Source organism: Echeneis naucrates, chromosome 11 (genome assembly GCF_900963305.1).
Source record: "Echeneis naucrates chromosome 11, fEcheNa1.1, whole genome shotgun sequence".
NCBI lineage: Eukaryota > Metazoa > Chordata > Actinopteri > Carangiformes > Echeneidae > Echeneis > Echeneis naucrates.
In genome coordinates, this window is record NC_042521.1 from 2745685 (window position 1) to 2763205 (window position 17521).

General features: G+C 42.4%; 1 protein-coding gene across 1 annotated transcript; it reads left to right on the top strand.

The window, feature by feature from the left end:
- The first annotated feature begins 1015 nt into the window (after positions 1-1015).
- Positions 1016-16482, top strand: pou2f2a (POU class 2 homeobox 2a). Its single transcript, XM_029514565.1, has 13 exons — positions 1016-1186; positions 1764-1898; positions 2565-2843; positions 3264-3378; positions 3551-3642; positions 3971-4231; positions 4309-4450; positions 4781-4929; positions 5402-5599; positions 5720-5768; positions 6400-6547; positions 16179-16243; positions 16320-16482. Exons 2-13 carry the CDS (start codon positions 1788-1790, stop codon positions 16436-16438), a joined length of 1728 nt encoding a protein of 575 aa, XP_029370425.1. The 5' UTR covers positions 1016-1186; positions 1764-1787; the 3' UTR covers positions 16439-16482.
- The last annotated feature ends 1039 nt before the right edge of the window (positions 16483-17521 follow it).

A 17521-nucleotide genomic window follows, 5' to 3' on the forward strand; every position in this document is an offset into this window, starting at 1 on the left:
CACACTCACAAGACTTTACTGACATGTCTAATCCTGCTCAATGAAGTTTCCTTTGATATTTCAATGGGTGAGTATTTGACCTAGGATGAGCATGAATAAATAAATTCCGCACACACACACACACACACAGAGCAGTCTAAAAATGAGTTCATGTGTTTTTTTGTGTGTTTCAGATTCTGACAGAAACAGCCCTGATGATCAGGTTGGTTTCAGGATTCATTCTGAATTCTCATTTTTTATTTTATTCAGTCTGTGGAGACAGCGACTCTGGTGACTTAGTGACTTAGTGAGATTAGATTTTACATTTATTAATTATTACAATATATTTAATAAATCTGTTAAAGCAGCAGCACCTGTATCGATATCTAATGTTAATGTTAATGTTAAACTCATCTGTTTAATATTGACATTTGAGCTTCCCGTTCCACACAGCAGTCATGTTTCTGGAAAAGTAGAAACCTCCCATCTTCCCAGTGTTTTCAGGTGGATCTCCAGTTTTGTTAGAAATGTGACTAAGACTGCTTATGTTGGCAGTAACTGTGTTGCATTGTGAAATTTCTGGTTACAGTTTCTTCTGATGTGTACAATATTTTTTAAATAATTTCATCTTTTGATTTGTCTGTTTTGATGTAGGTCCAGCAAATGAAGACCAGCCCCTTCAGCCTCTCCCCGACACCGGCTGGTAACAAGGTGTGACACCTCTTTAAAGACTGTTTTCCTTTATGTTTCATTTTATTTCATGTTTTTAAAATCTAACAGCAACAACAAACAACAATTTTACCTGAAAACATTCTTGTGCGTTTTGTCCGTGTCACAGCATGTACTGATTTGTTGTGTATGAATTTACATGTGTGGGCATGAATGAATCCAGCTGCCGTTTACAGGTGAAACTCTTGAAGGCGCCATCCAACATGTGGATCAGGTGACCTTGTCCACACCCACCAAGGTGCCTAGAGCACTGTGGGAAAAGGCAGGCGGTCAAAAGGATGCAGTAACAGTGAGTGATAGGCGTAAAGGTGTACCACAGTACAGAGGTGATGGATGGGTAATAACAGGGCTGTGAGCAGGTAACGACAGCTAGAGGTCAGAGGTCAGCAGCTTTGGAATTTTTCTGACACCGTGAAAACGAGGAGGACACTTCCTTCTGGTCAGATGACCGGCAAACACTTCAGCCTGTGAATCGAGGGTAAGCAGTGAGGCAGAGAGAGAAGCTGAAGTTCACAGCATCGAACAAAGAGAAACAAAAGCAGCTTCTTTTCATGCTTCTAGATTTTTAGAAGTCTGTTCTTGAACTTCTCTTTAAAACCATGAATGTTTGTGAGAATGTGAGTGTTTGAAAACACACAGCTACTGAGAAAGACAGAACAGTTCTTACATGATATTTTCATTCGGTGAAGCAAAAAGACGTGGCAGAAATCAGGTTTGATTGGTTTTCATGTGTACTCACACGGTTAGTGTTTTAAGACTACCTCCTCCAGTTTTCATTCATTAAATTAATCATTTGGAACAGACCAAGACATTAACAAAAAGAGGGGGCTTATTTTAAGGATTTAAACCTCCGCAGTCTGAATTATCTAATTTCTAATTACAACATTTTCTTTTCAGCATTTTGTTTGAGCAGTAAGCCAGACCTACAACAGCAGATTATAGCACTTATCATCTGTGTGTTTGTGTGAATATGATGCCGAATGTTGCCTCCCTGGATTAATGCAGTTTGAGCAAACGACTTCTGCTCATAGAAAATTTCTGTCTTTCTGGTTTAGGGAAAGAGCGAAGAGAGCTCTGAGATGACCCATAGCACTGTTCCTGTTCCTCCAGCACCTCCCTCCCAACAACAGCAGCAACAGACCCAACACCACCACACACAGCTGATGTTGGCCGGTAGTCAGTTAGCAGGGGTAAGAAACTCCAACACACACTCACAGTAAGCCATATGAACAGAAATGATGGTGTTGTGCGATTGTTGGATTTGAACCTCCTTTTGTGTCGATATCACTGCTATGATTCAGATAATAAGAAGCTTTGGAAATAAAAATTCTGGGTACAAAACAACACAACTCTTCCTCATAATAAAATCTGTCATTCAGATAATTTAATGAACAGCTCTGAAATGAATGAAGTTTAGAGTTAAATAAGCAGCTCCAAACATGCCTCAGCATGAACATTTGTTTAGTTCATGTGACCTCCCTGTCGTCTGTGAGAAAAAGTTCTTGTGAAAGTACAGTGCTGCCTTGAAGAACAAGAAAACACGTGCAAAATGTGTGTTAAGTGACCCAGAATACTGTAATTGCATTTGGGTGGAATACCTAAGCTGAAGATTCCTGAAGCTAAATGGGGGGCTTTTCTTTGCTGTCTTGCTCTGGCATGCTTTTACTGACAGAGAACAGATTCACCTCCACCGTTAATCCTTGAGGGTAACTGACGCCACCACTTCTGTTTGTTTTATTCTTTCTCCTCTCGTGCTTCATTTCCTCCATCCCTTTTTCCGTGGAATGTTTACATCTTCATGTTTTCGATCATCGTCCTCGTTGTCACCACCTCATCGTCCCCTCACTGTCCCCCAGCTCGCCGCTCTCCTCCCGGCCCAGCAGCAGCTGCTCCTCCAGCAGGCACAGGCTCAGCTCCTGGCAGCCGCCGTTCAGCAGTCCAACGCCGCCCACGCTGCTCACGCCGCCCACGCCGCCGCGCAGCAACAGGCCAACCAGCAGCAGCAGCAGAACCAATCACAGTCCCAGCAGCAACAGCAGCAGCAGCAACAGCCAATCAAACAGGAGCAAACGGTGCAAGCCCCGCCTCCACCACCACAGCTGGCTTTGTCGCAGCCAATCCAGCTCACCGCGCAGGTATGAGCACCCAGCACTTTAATCAGTCTGTCCCACTTATTCATTTTACTTTGAAAATTAAAGAATATAAAAAAACACACTACATTTAATATCCACAGACGTATTTCTGCTTATTGAACCTCATCTTCTGTATCCCAGAGATGTTTCCCAAATTACACTTTACACTGTGAAGATTCACACATTAAGATCATCATTTACAATTTACAATTTTTTGCATTTTCATACAATCATGACAGATTTTGTCGCATTCCTTTTATTGTTGTCGTAAACCTCAATAGTGAAACTTAAAGAGAAGGCAAAACAGTAGATGATGGATGGACAGTAAACTGGCCTTGTGTTATTTCTCATCTCTGGCTGTCAGTTTGTGATAATGTTTGATAAAGACCAAACCTCCTTATTCAACTGTGTTTTGTGTTCCAGGACATCCAGCAGTTGTTGCAGCTCCAGCAGCTGGTCTTGATGCCGGGCCATCCTCTCCAGTCTCCAGCCCAGTTTCTCCTGTCTCAGCCAGCACAGACACAGCAGCCGCAGCAAGGTGAGGAAATGAAGCAAACTAATAGCTATCACCTCCTTCTTATAACCAGACAGCAGCTAAATGACCAGTCAGGCACAATGAAACAGAACTTCTGTATTTTGGCAGAATATAATGTAGCTCTGTATTTTATTTTTCTATTTTTTGGTTGATTGATTGGTTTTTAATTTCACAGGTTTGCTCTCAACACCAAATCTGATCCAGCTACCTCAGCAAAGCCCAGGAGGACTACTGACAACACCGCCTCGCCTGGGACTTCAAGCACAGGTAGGACACGTGTGTGTGTGTGTGTGTTTAGTCCATTAGATGATAATCCCAAAGCTCACAGGATCACATTTCTACTTCTTCTATATGTCCTCTATAGTCAACTAAACACTTAAAAAAAAAAATCCTGCTGTTTAGAATAAATATTGTATAATTTGTCAAAACAGACACAGAAGTTTCTCAGTTATTTGTTTCACATGTAGTCACTGCCCAGTTTATTTCTGTTCCTAGAAAAGAGAAAACATACAGTATTTTCAGCGGCAGATTGTCCAACCAATACGTCCAGGACTGCGTCACGTTCGTTTATTTATTTGTCCTCCTGACGTTACAGAGGGAGAAGAGCAGTGATGTGGTCGGTGGAAGCAGCGGCGCCAGTGGCTCTATAGTTGCGACTGGCAGCAGCGGCGTCGGTGTTGTAACGTCAGTAGGAGCCACCTCTGCGTCCAGTAGTGCCATGGCTTCCTCACTGAGCTCCACCTTGACCCCCGGAGGCCACGGGGGCCACATGGGGGAGGAGCCAAGCGATCTGGAGGAGCTGGAGCAATTCGCTCGCACTTTCAAACAGCGGCGCATCAAGCTGGGATTCACACAGGTACAACACAGAGATAAACGGCCACAGGAGCGTGCGTGACTTTGTGCTCCTGACACCTTTTTGTGTATGTCCATCAGGGAGATGTCGGCGTGGCTATGGGCAAACTGTACGGCAACGATTTCAGCCAGACCACCATCTCCCGCTTTGAAGCTCTCAACCTGAGCTTTAAGAACATGTGCAAGCTGAAACCACTGCTGGAGAAGTGGCTGAGTGATGCAGGTGTGCACCTGGAAATGTTCAGTGTCCTTTACTCAGCTGTCAACACTGGTCTGTCATCAAGACTGAGATCTTTTTAAACAAAGCATCGCACATCATAACGCTCTGCTCCCTGCAATGATTCGTTCTGCAGGAGAGAAAATATTAACTATAGAGTTTAAAATCCTCCTTCAAATATTTATCACTATTATTCATTTACATCCATTTTGTTAGCAATTCTCAGATTTGCTGTGTAATGTAATCAAAATAATTTTTAAAAGTTAACATCACCATCATAAGTGGACAAACTGGGATTGCTGCTTGTCTTCATGTCTCTCTCCCTCACTCTGACAGAAACCATGGCGGTGGACAGCATGCTACCGAGCCCTTCCTCTATCTCCTCCCCAATGTTGGGGATCGAAGGGCTGCCCGGCCGACGCAGGAAGAAACGCACCAGCATTGAGACCAACGTGCGAGTGGTCTTAGAGCGCAACTTCAGCACGGTAGGAGGCTGTCGTGTCTACGAGCTGAATGGCTGTCTCTGTCGGCCTGCGCAGGGAAGCTGGCACACACCTGAAATACCATGGCTGTCAAAAAATCAACTCAGAACTCTGGCCAAGATCAGATCAGTGTGGGAAATTAAAACACATGCAGTAAAAAGTTTAGAGGCACTGAAAGCTGAACTGAAGTATATTAATGGGCATTTTATTAGGTACATTTGTGGTTGAATTAAAAAATGTGGTTTTCCATTGTATTCAGTTCTCCCTGCTCACATATTAATGAAGCTATGAAGGGTATGGTACACTGGTTATTATATGACATTGTTTTTATAAATTATTTTCTTTATTTAACTTTTTTTTTTATGATCAGCAATATTCTCCATCATCGAGGCCGATTGTCGCCTCATTTTTTATGAAGTAATGTGTTTTTGTGAGGAATAGCTTCGTTAACAGGCAGTCTGGTTTTCCCCCTCAGAACCAGAAGCCTACCTCGGAAGAGATCCTGCTGTTGGCGGAGCAGCTGAACATGGAGAAGGAGGTGATTCGTGTTTGGTTCTGTAACCGGCGGCAGAAAGAGAAACGCATCAACCCCTCCAGCAGCACCACCCCCCCCCTGCCCAGCCAAACCTCGCCTGTTGTGACGCACAAAGCTCCCTGCTACAGCCCGCACATGGTACGGTCCACCACGAGTCCACTAACTCTTCCCCACTTCACTGCTTTTTTTTGTCTGGTTGTAATTTCAGAGGTTGACCTGATATTTGTTTCCTAATTTCTTCCCCGACTCTCTCACCAGATTTCAAGTCAGGGTCTGTCCCAGGTCACCACCAGCCTCAGCACAACAGGTGAGCTGTAATTACTGTTTGCGCCTGTGTAGGGTTTGGTCAATGAATTATTAAAGGCTGGAGCAGAGCTTCTCAGTTGTGTTTTTGCCCAACGGTCGGTCACAGGATGATTAAACTGGCCCTGACATTATTTGGAGGAAGTTGATATTTCTGTTTTGTCAGAGCTCTTCGCTCGTTTGATGAAACACTTAAAAAAATGAAAACTTAAGAAATGATTTCTGTAAGAGAGAGACTGAAATAGAAAACAATGATGTTTTGTTGACAACAACATGGAAGCACCAGTCCCATCTTGAGTTGTTTACCTCCATGAGTCATGAGTCTTCCTTGTGATTTATGGGCCTTGACTACAATGTGAGCTATCCCAGGTTTCACGATATGATAGATGGCCTGACAGGTAACAAACACAGCTGGAAATTTATTGGCCCGTTGAGCCGAGGCTAATACTTTTCAGTCGCAAACTTCTCCCCCTAGTCTGAAGTTGAATGGAGTCAAAGAAGACACTCAGAAAGGTCAGGCTCTTTGCTGTTGATGAACGGTGTCACCAAAGTGGTGACTTCGTAATAACGCTGTAATTCATCTGCCAACAAACTTACTACATGGCATCAATATCACTCCTCTCCTTCCTCTCCAGCCCCCAGTCCGTCACCTTCAGCACCCTGCCCCGTGACTCCCGTGAGTTCAGCTGCAGTTGGCTCCACCTCTTCTTCTGTGACCCCGCCTCCTCATAGCACAGCCAGCCCCATCCCTCCCAGCCTCGGGGGTCATGGGCTCAACACTGGGTGAGCATAACGATCCATTAACATTCACGGACACATCGTTTATCTTCAGGGTGGAATGTACTGGACTGCTTACAGTTCATTAATTAAAAATATGAAGTGATCATGAAGAGAATAATCGGTTGCAGCCCTGAACATATTTACTGTATCTATATACATTTTATTCCAAAATGAAAAATCTGATCTCTCTCCTGTCTCTTCTATACTGAAGGGTTTTTTGTTTTGTGTCTGTTTGAGAGATTCTGAGTGTGAGGTGTATTTAAATGAGCCCAACCTCTTCAGCTCAACATATTTAGCTGTATTCACCTGTTCCATTGAAATTCCACATGTTCACACAGACAAAAAGAAAATAATGTTATGAGTCATAAAACTTTTAGTTATAACCAAGTTCAAAATCACAAATGCAACACAAGACAGCAACATCTGACACAGTCTGTGTCACTGAGAAATTAGTTTATGTTGATTAATCTGAGTGTGTGTGCGTGTTTGAATTTGCGGTCAATCCACATTTCAGGAACACAATGATGGGAGTAAGCACAGGGATGAACCAGGCTCTCATTGGCAACAATCCCCTGGCTACCATGCAAGGTGTGTGTGCATGAGTGCATGTATGTGTTGGTGCATGCAGGCCGTCCCCTCCAGCTCACCGCGTCTTCATGAGTCTGTATTTCTAAAGACCGCTTCCCATTTCACCCCTCATCCATTCTTGACCAAAATTAATTTTCCTTGCAAAGCCTCAGAGGACAACAGTAGCCAACAGCCAGCCCGGCGCACACTCTTCCACCTCAGCACAAACTTTTTGAATCACTCAGAATGATGAAAGATTCAATTTGAGTCTCATACAATGGCCTGCTATTATCACAAACTGACAAGAGGCCCTTATGGCAAAGCTTAGGAGGCCAAGTAGCTTACAGTAAACAGTTGAACAGACACAATCCCCTCCCTCTCAATATACCAAGGCCTGTTGGCTAAATAACTAGTTTCCACTCAAAATTCCCCTTTTTGAAAGAGATGATCTCCTGCCAAATCAATTAAGCATCACAAATAAGCTCATCTTTGAATTTGTCATGTGCTCCAACTCCCTATAGCGCCGATTCAGACCTTCCTCTATTCTCCTGCTCTGTTCAGCGTCATTCAGAGCCGGCCTCCTCGGGGCCATGCGCTGATGAGAAGGATACACTCTGTTATGGAAACTGCAGCTCAGGCACCGGCAGCTCTGATAGAGTTATGAGCTGAAGGAAGAAGAAAGAGGAGGCTCGATGAAAAGAGGGGCTTTAGATGAAGTGGTGATGAGAGAGGATTGCTGCTTTGATTCCCTCTGGGCCCACACGCTCTATGAATGTTTACTCACGCTGCTATAACGCAGCAGTGTTAGCTGTGACACCGAGGATCAGAAGTCAGCAGGTGTCACCGCCTGCTCGTCTCATGGTGGTGAGCTCCATTCAGAGTATCATGTAGTAATTAAAACGGCAACAGTTAGCCAGTTAATAGATAATTCAGTCAACTTTTTTTCCATAAATGAAAATAAGAAATAAAATAAGAATAATTTTATAGATTACCGAATTAAGGCATTAAGTGAGAAAATAACCAGCGTTGATGAACTAATAACACCAATAATTGTGTGATGTAGTTATCAGTCTATAGAACAGCTTTAAACAAGTGCTGAACATATTAAAACTACATTTAAAGTTGCTGAATGTTTTTTCCTGAACAGTGAGTCCACCTGCGGTCAATTTAAATTGCCGTATTTTTATTTGGTCATACATTGTTACATCAACATGTTCATGAGTCAGTTTGTCTGTGTATTTGTGTGAATGTGTATACAATGTGAACACACACCTCCATCTTCAGCCGCTGCTCGCTGTCATTTGTCTCCTTGCATAAACATTTCAGGTTAAATGTTTGGTATTATTGAGCGTTTTCTGATATTTGTTCAATTGCTTTGATTTAAGTGAAGTAATCTTTAAATTTCTACATCGACTATAAAACCTGTTTCTCTGCCCTTTATTTCTTATTTATATAACATATACAAACACTTACCTCTGCAGTCGCTCACCATCCAGGTCTGAAATGTGACTGACCTCTTTTTATTTCCTGTGTTTTTTCATCCACCACCTGCTTTCATTCATATTTTGTCCCCATATTTTCCTCCTCCTTTAATGACTCTCTCCATGTTTCTTCTAACCTCCTCCTCTGACGGTCTCCATTTTCTACTCTGCCCTCCTCATCCTCTTCACTGCCACCACATCTACATTTGTCCCGTTCTTTCTTTTTCCCTTTCTTCGGTCTCTTCATCACTTTGTCACTTTGTCCTCTACTTTCTCCATTTTTATACTTTTTTTTCTCTTGTTCTGTTTTCCTGTCACTTTTTTGTGTCTTTCTTTTCCTCTCATCTTCATCTTCCCCTCCTCCTCCTCCTCCTTGTTTCTTCCTGACCCCCCCCATCATCGTCTTCATGTCCTTCCTGCCCATCCCCGTTTCTGCTCTTCCCCACCAGCCCTGGCAGCCAGCAGTGGTCAGTTGCCCATCTCCAGTCTTGAGGGGGGAGCGGGTCACATGCTTCTGGGCAGTCCCGGGGGTCCCGCTGTCCCCCCTTCCCTCCGCCCCTCCCTCTTCCTCAACCGGCCCACCCTCCTCCCCATGGTGACCGGCTCCATGGTGACAGCCTCCACGCCTGCCATGGGGCTGGTCAGCAACAGCGGCGGCGGCCCGCGGCCTTCCTTCGCCCAGTCTCAGCTGCCCGGTGCCAGCGACCTTATGAGCCCGACCTCGTGCCCCGAGGAATCCGCCTCTCCCTGTTCAAGTCCCACCTCTTTCTGTTCCTTCAGTGAAGCCTCGCCGCCACCCCTGGGAGGGGCCATGGCCGAGTGATCCCTGATTGACAGCCAAAGTATCCTATCAGAGGAGAACAAGGAGGAGGATAAGGAGCAAACAGAGTGTTAAAGGAGCTTTAAAAATTTAAACTTACAACCTCGCCTTTCAACCAAAGCCATCTCTCTGTCTGATCCATATCTGCTTCATCTCTCTCGGTCTCCCCACTGAAGTCTTCTGAAGCCAAAAATATACACAGATGAATGAGGGGAGGAAGCCAAGAGAGGGAAAGTATGGAGAGGATAGAGAGAACTGCAGAACGGAGAGGAGAAATTTTAAACCAAATAATGATCTACCGCTGGAGAGGTGCACTGAGGAGTGTTTTTGCTTGGCATCGGGGAACGAGCACCATGCTTTTTATCGGCTGGACAAAAAAAAAAAAACTAAACTTGATGAGGGCAGGGATGAGAACTAAAATGTTTGTGAGAGATGGGAGGCAAAAAGAAAGGACTTGTCTAACAAGCTCAGAAGGTCAGGGAGGTGGCTGCAACCAAATTTAAAAAAAAAAAAAGAAAGAAAAGATGCTAGAGGAGAAACACACACCTACAAAGAGGAAAACCAAAATCTCCAAATACCAAAAACTCAATACCAAAAAGAAAAAGACAAAAAAAAAAAAAAAAAAAACAATAACCGGAGAGAAAAGCTTTAGTTAAAAAAGACTTTTACATTCTGATCTGTCCAGGATCAGTTCAGTAGTTCAACCTACATCATGCCAAACATTTTCCATTTCGCTTTAGATTTCTGTCATTTTTATTTTAGGTTAAAAATACATTTATTTTTCTATTATTTTGTATTAATGGTTGGTTATGAGATACATACAGTTTAATGTTTTACAGCTGATCCCACATGCAGGGTGTTTTCCTACCTCTCTCCTTACAGCGTTACCATGATGAATCTACCTTTCATTACAACACAGTGTTTGTTTTATTCATCCTGGAGTTGCAGGCGGGTGGAGTTTACTACTGTAATTACTATTGCATCAAGCAAGGTGCCAATCCATACACACTGCAGTATAAATACAACTCTCCTGTGAATGAATGCGCTCTCTGGAATCATTAAGTCCAACTATGTGGCAAAATCCACCCCTCTGAAATATGAATAGGATAAAACCAACTGTAGATGTTGGAAAATCCCATTAACTCCAAGACTGTTCAAACTTAAAACGACTATATTGGTAATTTGTAGTGAGTTTAGCTGTTAATGTCAACTTAAAAGCGTCACAGTGAATTTTTAGGATTATTAATGGTTTAATTTTTAGTTTGGAAAAAGCAGGATTGTCATCATCAGTACCGCCATATTGATATTCACATTTTATCGTTCGTGGGCGCTCAAACCAAAGTACACGTGCTGAACAGTGTTCATCCAGCTTACCGAGGATACACACACACCACAGACAGACGTGGACAAACGGTCTCTGGAGGGGTTTTTTGGGGGGGTTTTTGCCGTTATTTGCCTTCTTTTATTTATCATCACCCCATACCATCGTCATGCCATTTTCCAGACTGCTCATCCACCACCAGACAGTCACTCTTCGATACCAAAGCATCGCCTCTGGCAGCGTTGTCTCTGGATTCGCCCGGGAGACGAGTGTCCAGACAAAACCTCAGCAGTGTCAAAGGGAAAAGAACACACATACACACTCTACAAGCATTAGAACGAGTCCAAACCCAAAAAAAAAAAAGAACAAAAGAAAGAGGTGAAGCACCGGCGTTCCCCTTACTGCCCCCAAACCCCTGCCCTCCATCCCTCCCTCCCATCTGCCCCTCTCCTTTGTCTCCAAAGATCAGATCAAAGGGCCAAAAGAAAAGAGAAGAAGAAGAAAAGGAGGAGAAGTGGTCAGGAGCAGAGGAGCCAAAGGTTTGAAAAGCTGCAGGGGAAAGAAAGAGGAGGAGGAGGAGAAGTAAAAGGAGGAAGAGGAGCAGGAGGAGGTACGCTCAGAGCAGCGGACCAAAAAACCAAAAAGTAACCCAAAACCAAAAGCTACTACTACTGCTACTAGTAATGTATGAGTGACTGAACTGTAACTAAACCAAATACAAACAAAGAGGGGGAGGACCAGGGGAGAAAAGGGGGAGTAAGGCCCTGTCTGTCTGTGCGTCTTTAACTGTGATTGCTGTTCTTGTATCGACAGACGGAAATCGTTTCCTCCCTCCCTCTGCCGGAAACCTCGGCTTTGTTCTCACTTTGTTTTTCCTGGATGGATAAAATATGGAATAACCTCAACAAACTGACTTTGAGAATATATATATTTTTGTTTTTGCTTTCCATAGTGTGTCTGTTAATGATGTATGGATTTGTCTCATTGCTTTCTAGTTATTATGCGGCGTGAAGGAGGGAGGGGAGGGGGCGGGCGGGGAGGCTGTGGGCAGTTTTCATATCTTCTTGTCTCTTCGGTTGTGCTCTGGGTTTTATTTTTGTTTACATTTGGAATTAACTGTGAAAATGTAGCTTTCAAGACAAAAAAAAATTGTTTTAGTTGATCCAGAATGTCGTGAAAAAGCCAAAACTGAAAACCAAAAGCAAAACTTTTTAGACATTACAACCATACCAAATAGAACAACCAAACCAATGCACAAGACGAACGAGTGGCTCAGCTGAAGGGTGTGTGTGAGTGTGTGTGTGAGTGTGTGAGTGTGTGTATGAGCATGTGTTGGTATAAAGATAACTCTCTTGCATACAAACCAAACCGTGAAACACACGACGCGCTCTGTCTGTCACAGTGAGCAAAACAAAATCAGCTGATTGTCCTTTTTCTCCTGCACCTGTTTTCACACAGTTTCATCATTTACTCAGATTAAACACCTCGCATTTTGATTTGTAGTTAATAGAAAGACACCAGACGATTAAGTGTGATGGCTGTGACAGAAGAAAGAGGAGAAAACAGGCCCAGGGTGGAAACACACAGGCTTCAGCGTTGATGTAAACAGAAACAGGTACTGAAGGCAACCAGAGGAAGATGACATGGGGAGGGAAGGCTGGGGGGGAGGGGGAGGGGGTGGGGGGGCGTCAGAGACGGCTTAAAGGCTCTTAGCACCCACTTTTAGAGGGAATGTATCCGTTAGTTCTCATAGCTTTTGTAGGGGGAAATAATATATGTTCAACAGCTCTTACTTGTTGCTGATGTATAAAAAGGCTGGGACGATTATCCTCCACGAAGACGACTGAAGACGATGACTTGATCTAAGAACCAAAAGCTTTAAAACTCTTTATCTCTCACGGGCTCTTTGTTGGGAAAAAAAAGTATTTGTATTTATTGTAAGGGAGATGTGTGGTCTTTCTGGGGATGGGAAAAATGGTCCGTTTGTATTTTATGAACTTCTTTGTCTCTCACGTTGTTTATTTATTGGTTCCTTATTTATGTATTTATTGGATTCTATTTAAGTCTTTGTAATAGTTTGTCAGGGGTTGTTGTGAGGCTTGTTTTTGCAGAGAAGGGTGTTCTTGAGATCAAGACAAGAAGAGAAGATGCCAAACGAATGTTTCAAAGCAAAACCAAACTTTTGTGACCCGAGACAGAGAGAGAGAGAGAGAGCAGGGAAACTGTGACAGAGGAAAAGTACATTTAGGAGTTAGCTTTGGTGAAATCGTCTCTTAATTCCCAAAAATCACAGAACTTGGAGTGTTTGAGACTGTTTTATAATCTCCAGCCTGTCGGGTTTTCAAAAACGCTTTTCTAATATTTCATTTCTCCTTTTGGATCAGCTGGTGTCATCACAGCTTTTCATCACTAGCTCGAGCTTAGCGCAGCTCTAACAGAGAGATTAATACAGACGACAAGGTTGGCCCACACAAACTAGCTCTGACAGACAGATTGTTTAAGAAGAATGTGGACATTTTAAAATCTGAACTTTAACTCACAGTGACGTCAGAACGCAGGTTATCTTCATCAGATTTCATTCTAAACTCACAACAAACAGTGTATCACAGTTTATATACCGTACTCAGATCTGCACCCAATAATCTGAAATGGCAAAATGAAAACATGTTTTAGAAAGCTTTCAAAACCGAACTCTCTCATTTCCAAAAGTATTCAGACCTTTAATTCAGTTTTGTTTTTTTTTTTTTTTTTGTAGCAATTACAGCTTACAGTCTTGGTGGGTACGTCTGTGTTTGTGAAAATACATCCCATTCTTCCTGGCAGATCCTCGCTGGCTCTGGATGGGAAGCATCTGTGAACGGCCATTTTCAGGTCTCTCCAGCCACAGAAGCTCTTTCATTCTGGGCTGCGTTCATTTCACAATCATTGAGGCCTTTAGAGGCTTTTTTAAAGTCCCGTCCAGATCTACGCCTCATTGGTTTTATCACAGTCCCTTGGACCTCGTGTCTGGATTTTTGTGTGAATTGTGGGACCTTAACATAAGTCAATGCGCAACCACTCGCATTCTGGTACATCTCAAGGAGGATTAAAATCAATTAAAGCAGGATCTGAATACTTTCTTAATGAGGGAGTTCAGTTCTTCATTTTTCATACATTTGAAAGCGTTTCTTAAAAACAGTTTTCACTTTGTCATTAAATCTACAACTCAGTAAAACTTACAAAGAGTGAATGGCCTCAAGCTGCCACATCACCTGGCCACGGAAACCAACAAGCTGCTAAAGTTTTAAGTTTTTGATGATGCCACTGAATCCCTTTTCTAGTTTCTAATGCGCCTGCTGAGGAAGAATAAACACAGGGAACGGATGAGTTGTAGAGAAGCTGCTGCAGACCGAACATCACTTTGACCCAGCTCAGTTTCAAACACTCCAAACTGGTTAAACTGCTTTAGATGGCCTGATTCACTGTTTTTGCTGTGTGTTTTAGTTTCAATGCAACATTTCTGTTACATTCAGTGACTTTCCTCTGCTCTCTGAAAAGCTTTCCAACTCCCTCTGTCCCCCTTCAGGACGAGGGCTTTCACTCATACCTCTGATGCTCTGATGAAAACCAAATAGATATTCAAGCTTTAATGACAAAAGAAAGGAATTGAAGAAAAGATGTGACTTGTCTGAACTCAGGAGTGAGGGATGTGAAACTGGCCCTGGCAAGTTTGATGACGGGAAAACTAAGGTTTTCATAAAGCAGATGTTCTTGTGGCTTTAACCTGCAGGACACACCGCCATGTCTGCTCGTCACTGTGTGGACATCAGGCTGTGTTTTGTCGAGGGAGGTGTGTGTGTGTGTATTCAACACTGCTGTTGGACACAAACATTTTAACTCCAGGTTTAGTGTTTCTACTCAAAAAGACAAAGACACACGCGCTAGGCTACGTTTTTAGTGTTTTGCTTAACTCCCGCGGTGTTAAAAATCCACCGGCGAGCTAAAAAAGTGCATGGATGTCAAACTACAGGAAAAACTAAATTTATATTTTTGAGATTTTAGTTGTTTCTTGTTTCTTTTGGTTGGTTGTTTGTTGTTGTTGCTCCGACAGCAGTGCATCTCTGACTATATGTGTGCCTGTGGAGTCGGACTCAGCTGTGGTGGGCAGAGAATGATACCAAAGTTAAAACTACCACAGTGAGACACTACACTGCAAACAGACACACACACAGACACACACACTTACAGTGATTCCATGTGTATATAAACATTCAGGATTCTTGTTAGGGACTGTAACTGATAAAATAAAGGATATCCAGCGCCTGACGTTAATATGAAAACACTGTCAGATAATAAGAGCACTTCAGGCCTTGACAGTTTTTTTACTGTAGTACTTCTGTGGCTGTGAATGTTAATTTTACTACTCTGCTCAACTTTCCAAGTCCCCGTGAAATATAAGAGACTCTTTTTTTGGCCTTGAGAATACAAAATGTAATAACTAATAACAGATAGAGTGGGAAAAAAATGAGAAAATACCTTTAGTTGATATTGTTTGCCCCGTATTAATGTTAATTTATTTAGGAGAAATTTAAAAGAAGTTTTTTTTTTTCTTTCTATTTTTTCTACAATGCAGCTTAAATCCAAAGGTTAAGAGGACAGCAAAGATAGATTTTACTGCTAAAGAAAAAAAAACCTCAATAGTGAAAACCAAAGAGTTCCACTGTTTGTTCTCACCTTGATTTTCTTTTTTATCCGCATTTTACAACTCCCACGTTTTTATGATGGCTCCAAAAGTGTTCTTTACTGCAGCTGGATGATGATGATGATGATGATGATGATGGTAATGAACATAAAAGATGAAACAAACACTGCTCTGTAAAATTAAATATCTGTTTTGTTTTTGTTTTTTTGGTCCTTTTTCTGTTTTGAATTATGCTTACAATATGCTGTTTTTTGACCTCGAGGCTCTCTCTGTCTGAGTTGATTCTATAACTTGATTCTGTTGGAAACGTTTGGGTTTGAAACTGTTCTCTACTGTCCCTTAACTCATCGCTATCTGTGTGCCTGTTGTTTTGGGGGCCAGGGAAACGGGGACAAAACAAACCTGTAAGTGTTAGGAATAAAGTGCGAATTTAGACCAAAGTCACCTCCCCTGTCTTTGTCCGTGTTGTTTATTATTGATCATCTATTTTACTGCTGTTTTTGAAAGCAGACGGTTTTGAATAAAGGTTAAAATGCATGTTTAAAACACGAGTTAAAGCTGAAGGAGGACGTTGATCGATCTGATCACATGGAGGATAAGTTGTGACAAACCTGCACTTTAACCATGATGATGTCTGGACCAGAGAGCCGGCTCACTTGTTAACGGTGCAGATTAAACATATCGTGTTTAATTTTTGCTCTTTAGGTTGTTTTTTCTGCAACTGCCAACTCCTGAAGAACGACGTGTCCATCTCTGTGTTTCAGATTCAGCCCAGACGATGAGACGGGAGAGGCCGACACCCAAACACAGGACTTTTTGTCAGTAAATGGTAAATATGTTTGTATGATTTTCAGGTGTTTTCTGATTATTCTCAATCGAGAAGAATAACCCTGAAACTTCTTCAGCTAGGAAGGCAGAAAGATGGAGGAGAGACATTTTCAACACAAGACGAGCAGCACAAAAACCACGAAACAGGATGGGGACCAGGTTTGACAGATTTGCTGCTGTGAGAAGGTACGTCTGAGGTACTGTTGTTTGGTAAACAGACTGAAGCTGCACCAAGAAGAGTAAAAGGACTGATTTGTGCCGATAAAGCCACAGAGAATAATCATTTAAAAGTGAGAGACAACATTTAAAAACTTTCAGTTCTTGGTTTCGGTTTTCCCGCCCACTTCTTCATTGTTTTACTGTTTTCTAATCATTTCCCATCAACCTGGTTTCCACCATCAGGAGGCTGCTGTTTCTGAAACCAAAATGTCCCCCAGAATGACAATGAATTGAAATTATGATCAGCTGACCTTTTTTCATCATAACGACAACAATAAAAAAAAAAACATGGTCTCAGACACACAACTATGACTGTCGGTCTGACCTCTGACCTTTTCACTGCAACATTAAATGATAACAACTCTGCCACTTAACTGTCAACACATAAATATTAACGTTGGAACGACACTCGTTCTTCTCAGAGTTTTACAGCTTTTGTCATTCAACCATAAATTGAACACAGATGTAAAAGGACAGACAACAGTTCACTCAGACGTTCACATCTGTGTGGTGATGTTATATCAGGGTTGTATTTCCGCTGCACCGGGCCACAAAAAACCTACTACGCACCACTTTGGGGAATAACGGCACTACAAACTCAGAAAATACAGAACATACAACACACTCAGAGGCACAGACACATGAAGAAGCTCCTGAAATTAAAAATCTGATCACAGGAAAGAAACATTGTTGAGACTTTCAGTGACAGGACAAGATGAGGAGGTGTCTTTAAAAGAAGCTGAATATTCCCAGTTATATAAATATTCTCTCCAGCCAGAGTGACTGAAGAGTGACTCTTTTCTATTTCCTCTGGAAAATCAATATGTTCAAGTTTTTGTCAAACAGCGTCAGCAGATTTGTGTTGGAACAAGTTTTCACTAATATCTTTATGAGTCAGAAAATATCATATTTCACTCTCACACACGTTTGTCCTCTCGTGTTTTTCTTCTGTGAGGAGCTGCTGACAGCAGGATTTTATTTAATTTTTTTAAGCACGTGCACTTTTGCTTTATGTCCTTGCACTTGCACGTTCAGTGGCGCCATCAGAGAGAGGAGGCCC

Excerpts from the sequence above, each read along its gene's own strand:
- pou2f2a (XM_029514565.1), top strand. The coding sequence starts at position 1,788 with ATGACCCATAGCACTGTTCCTGTTCCTCCAGCACCTCCCTCCCAACAA. Across the intron at positions 4,232-4,308 it reads TCAAGCTGGGATTCACACAG|GGAGATGTCGGCGTGGCTAT; the intron begins GTACAACACAGA and ends TATGTCCATCAG. Across the intron at positions 6,548-16,178 it reads GGTCATGGGCTCAACACTGG|ATTCAGCCCAGACGATGAGA; the intron begins GTGAGCATAACG and ends TCTGTGTTTCAG.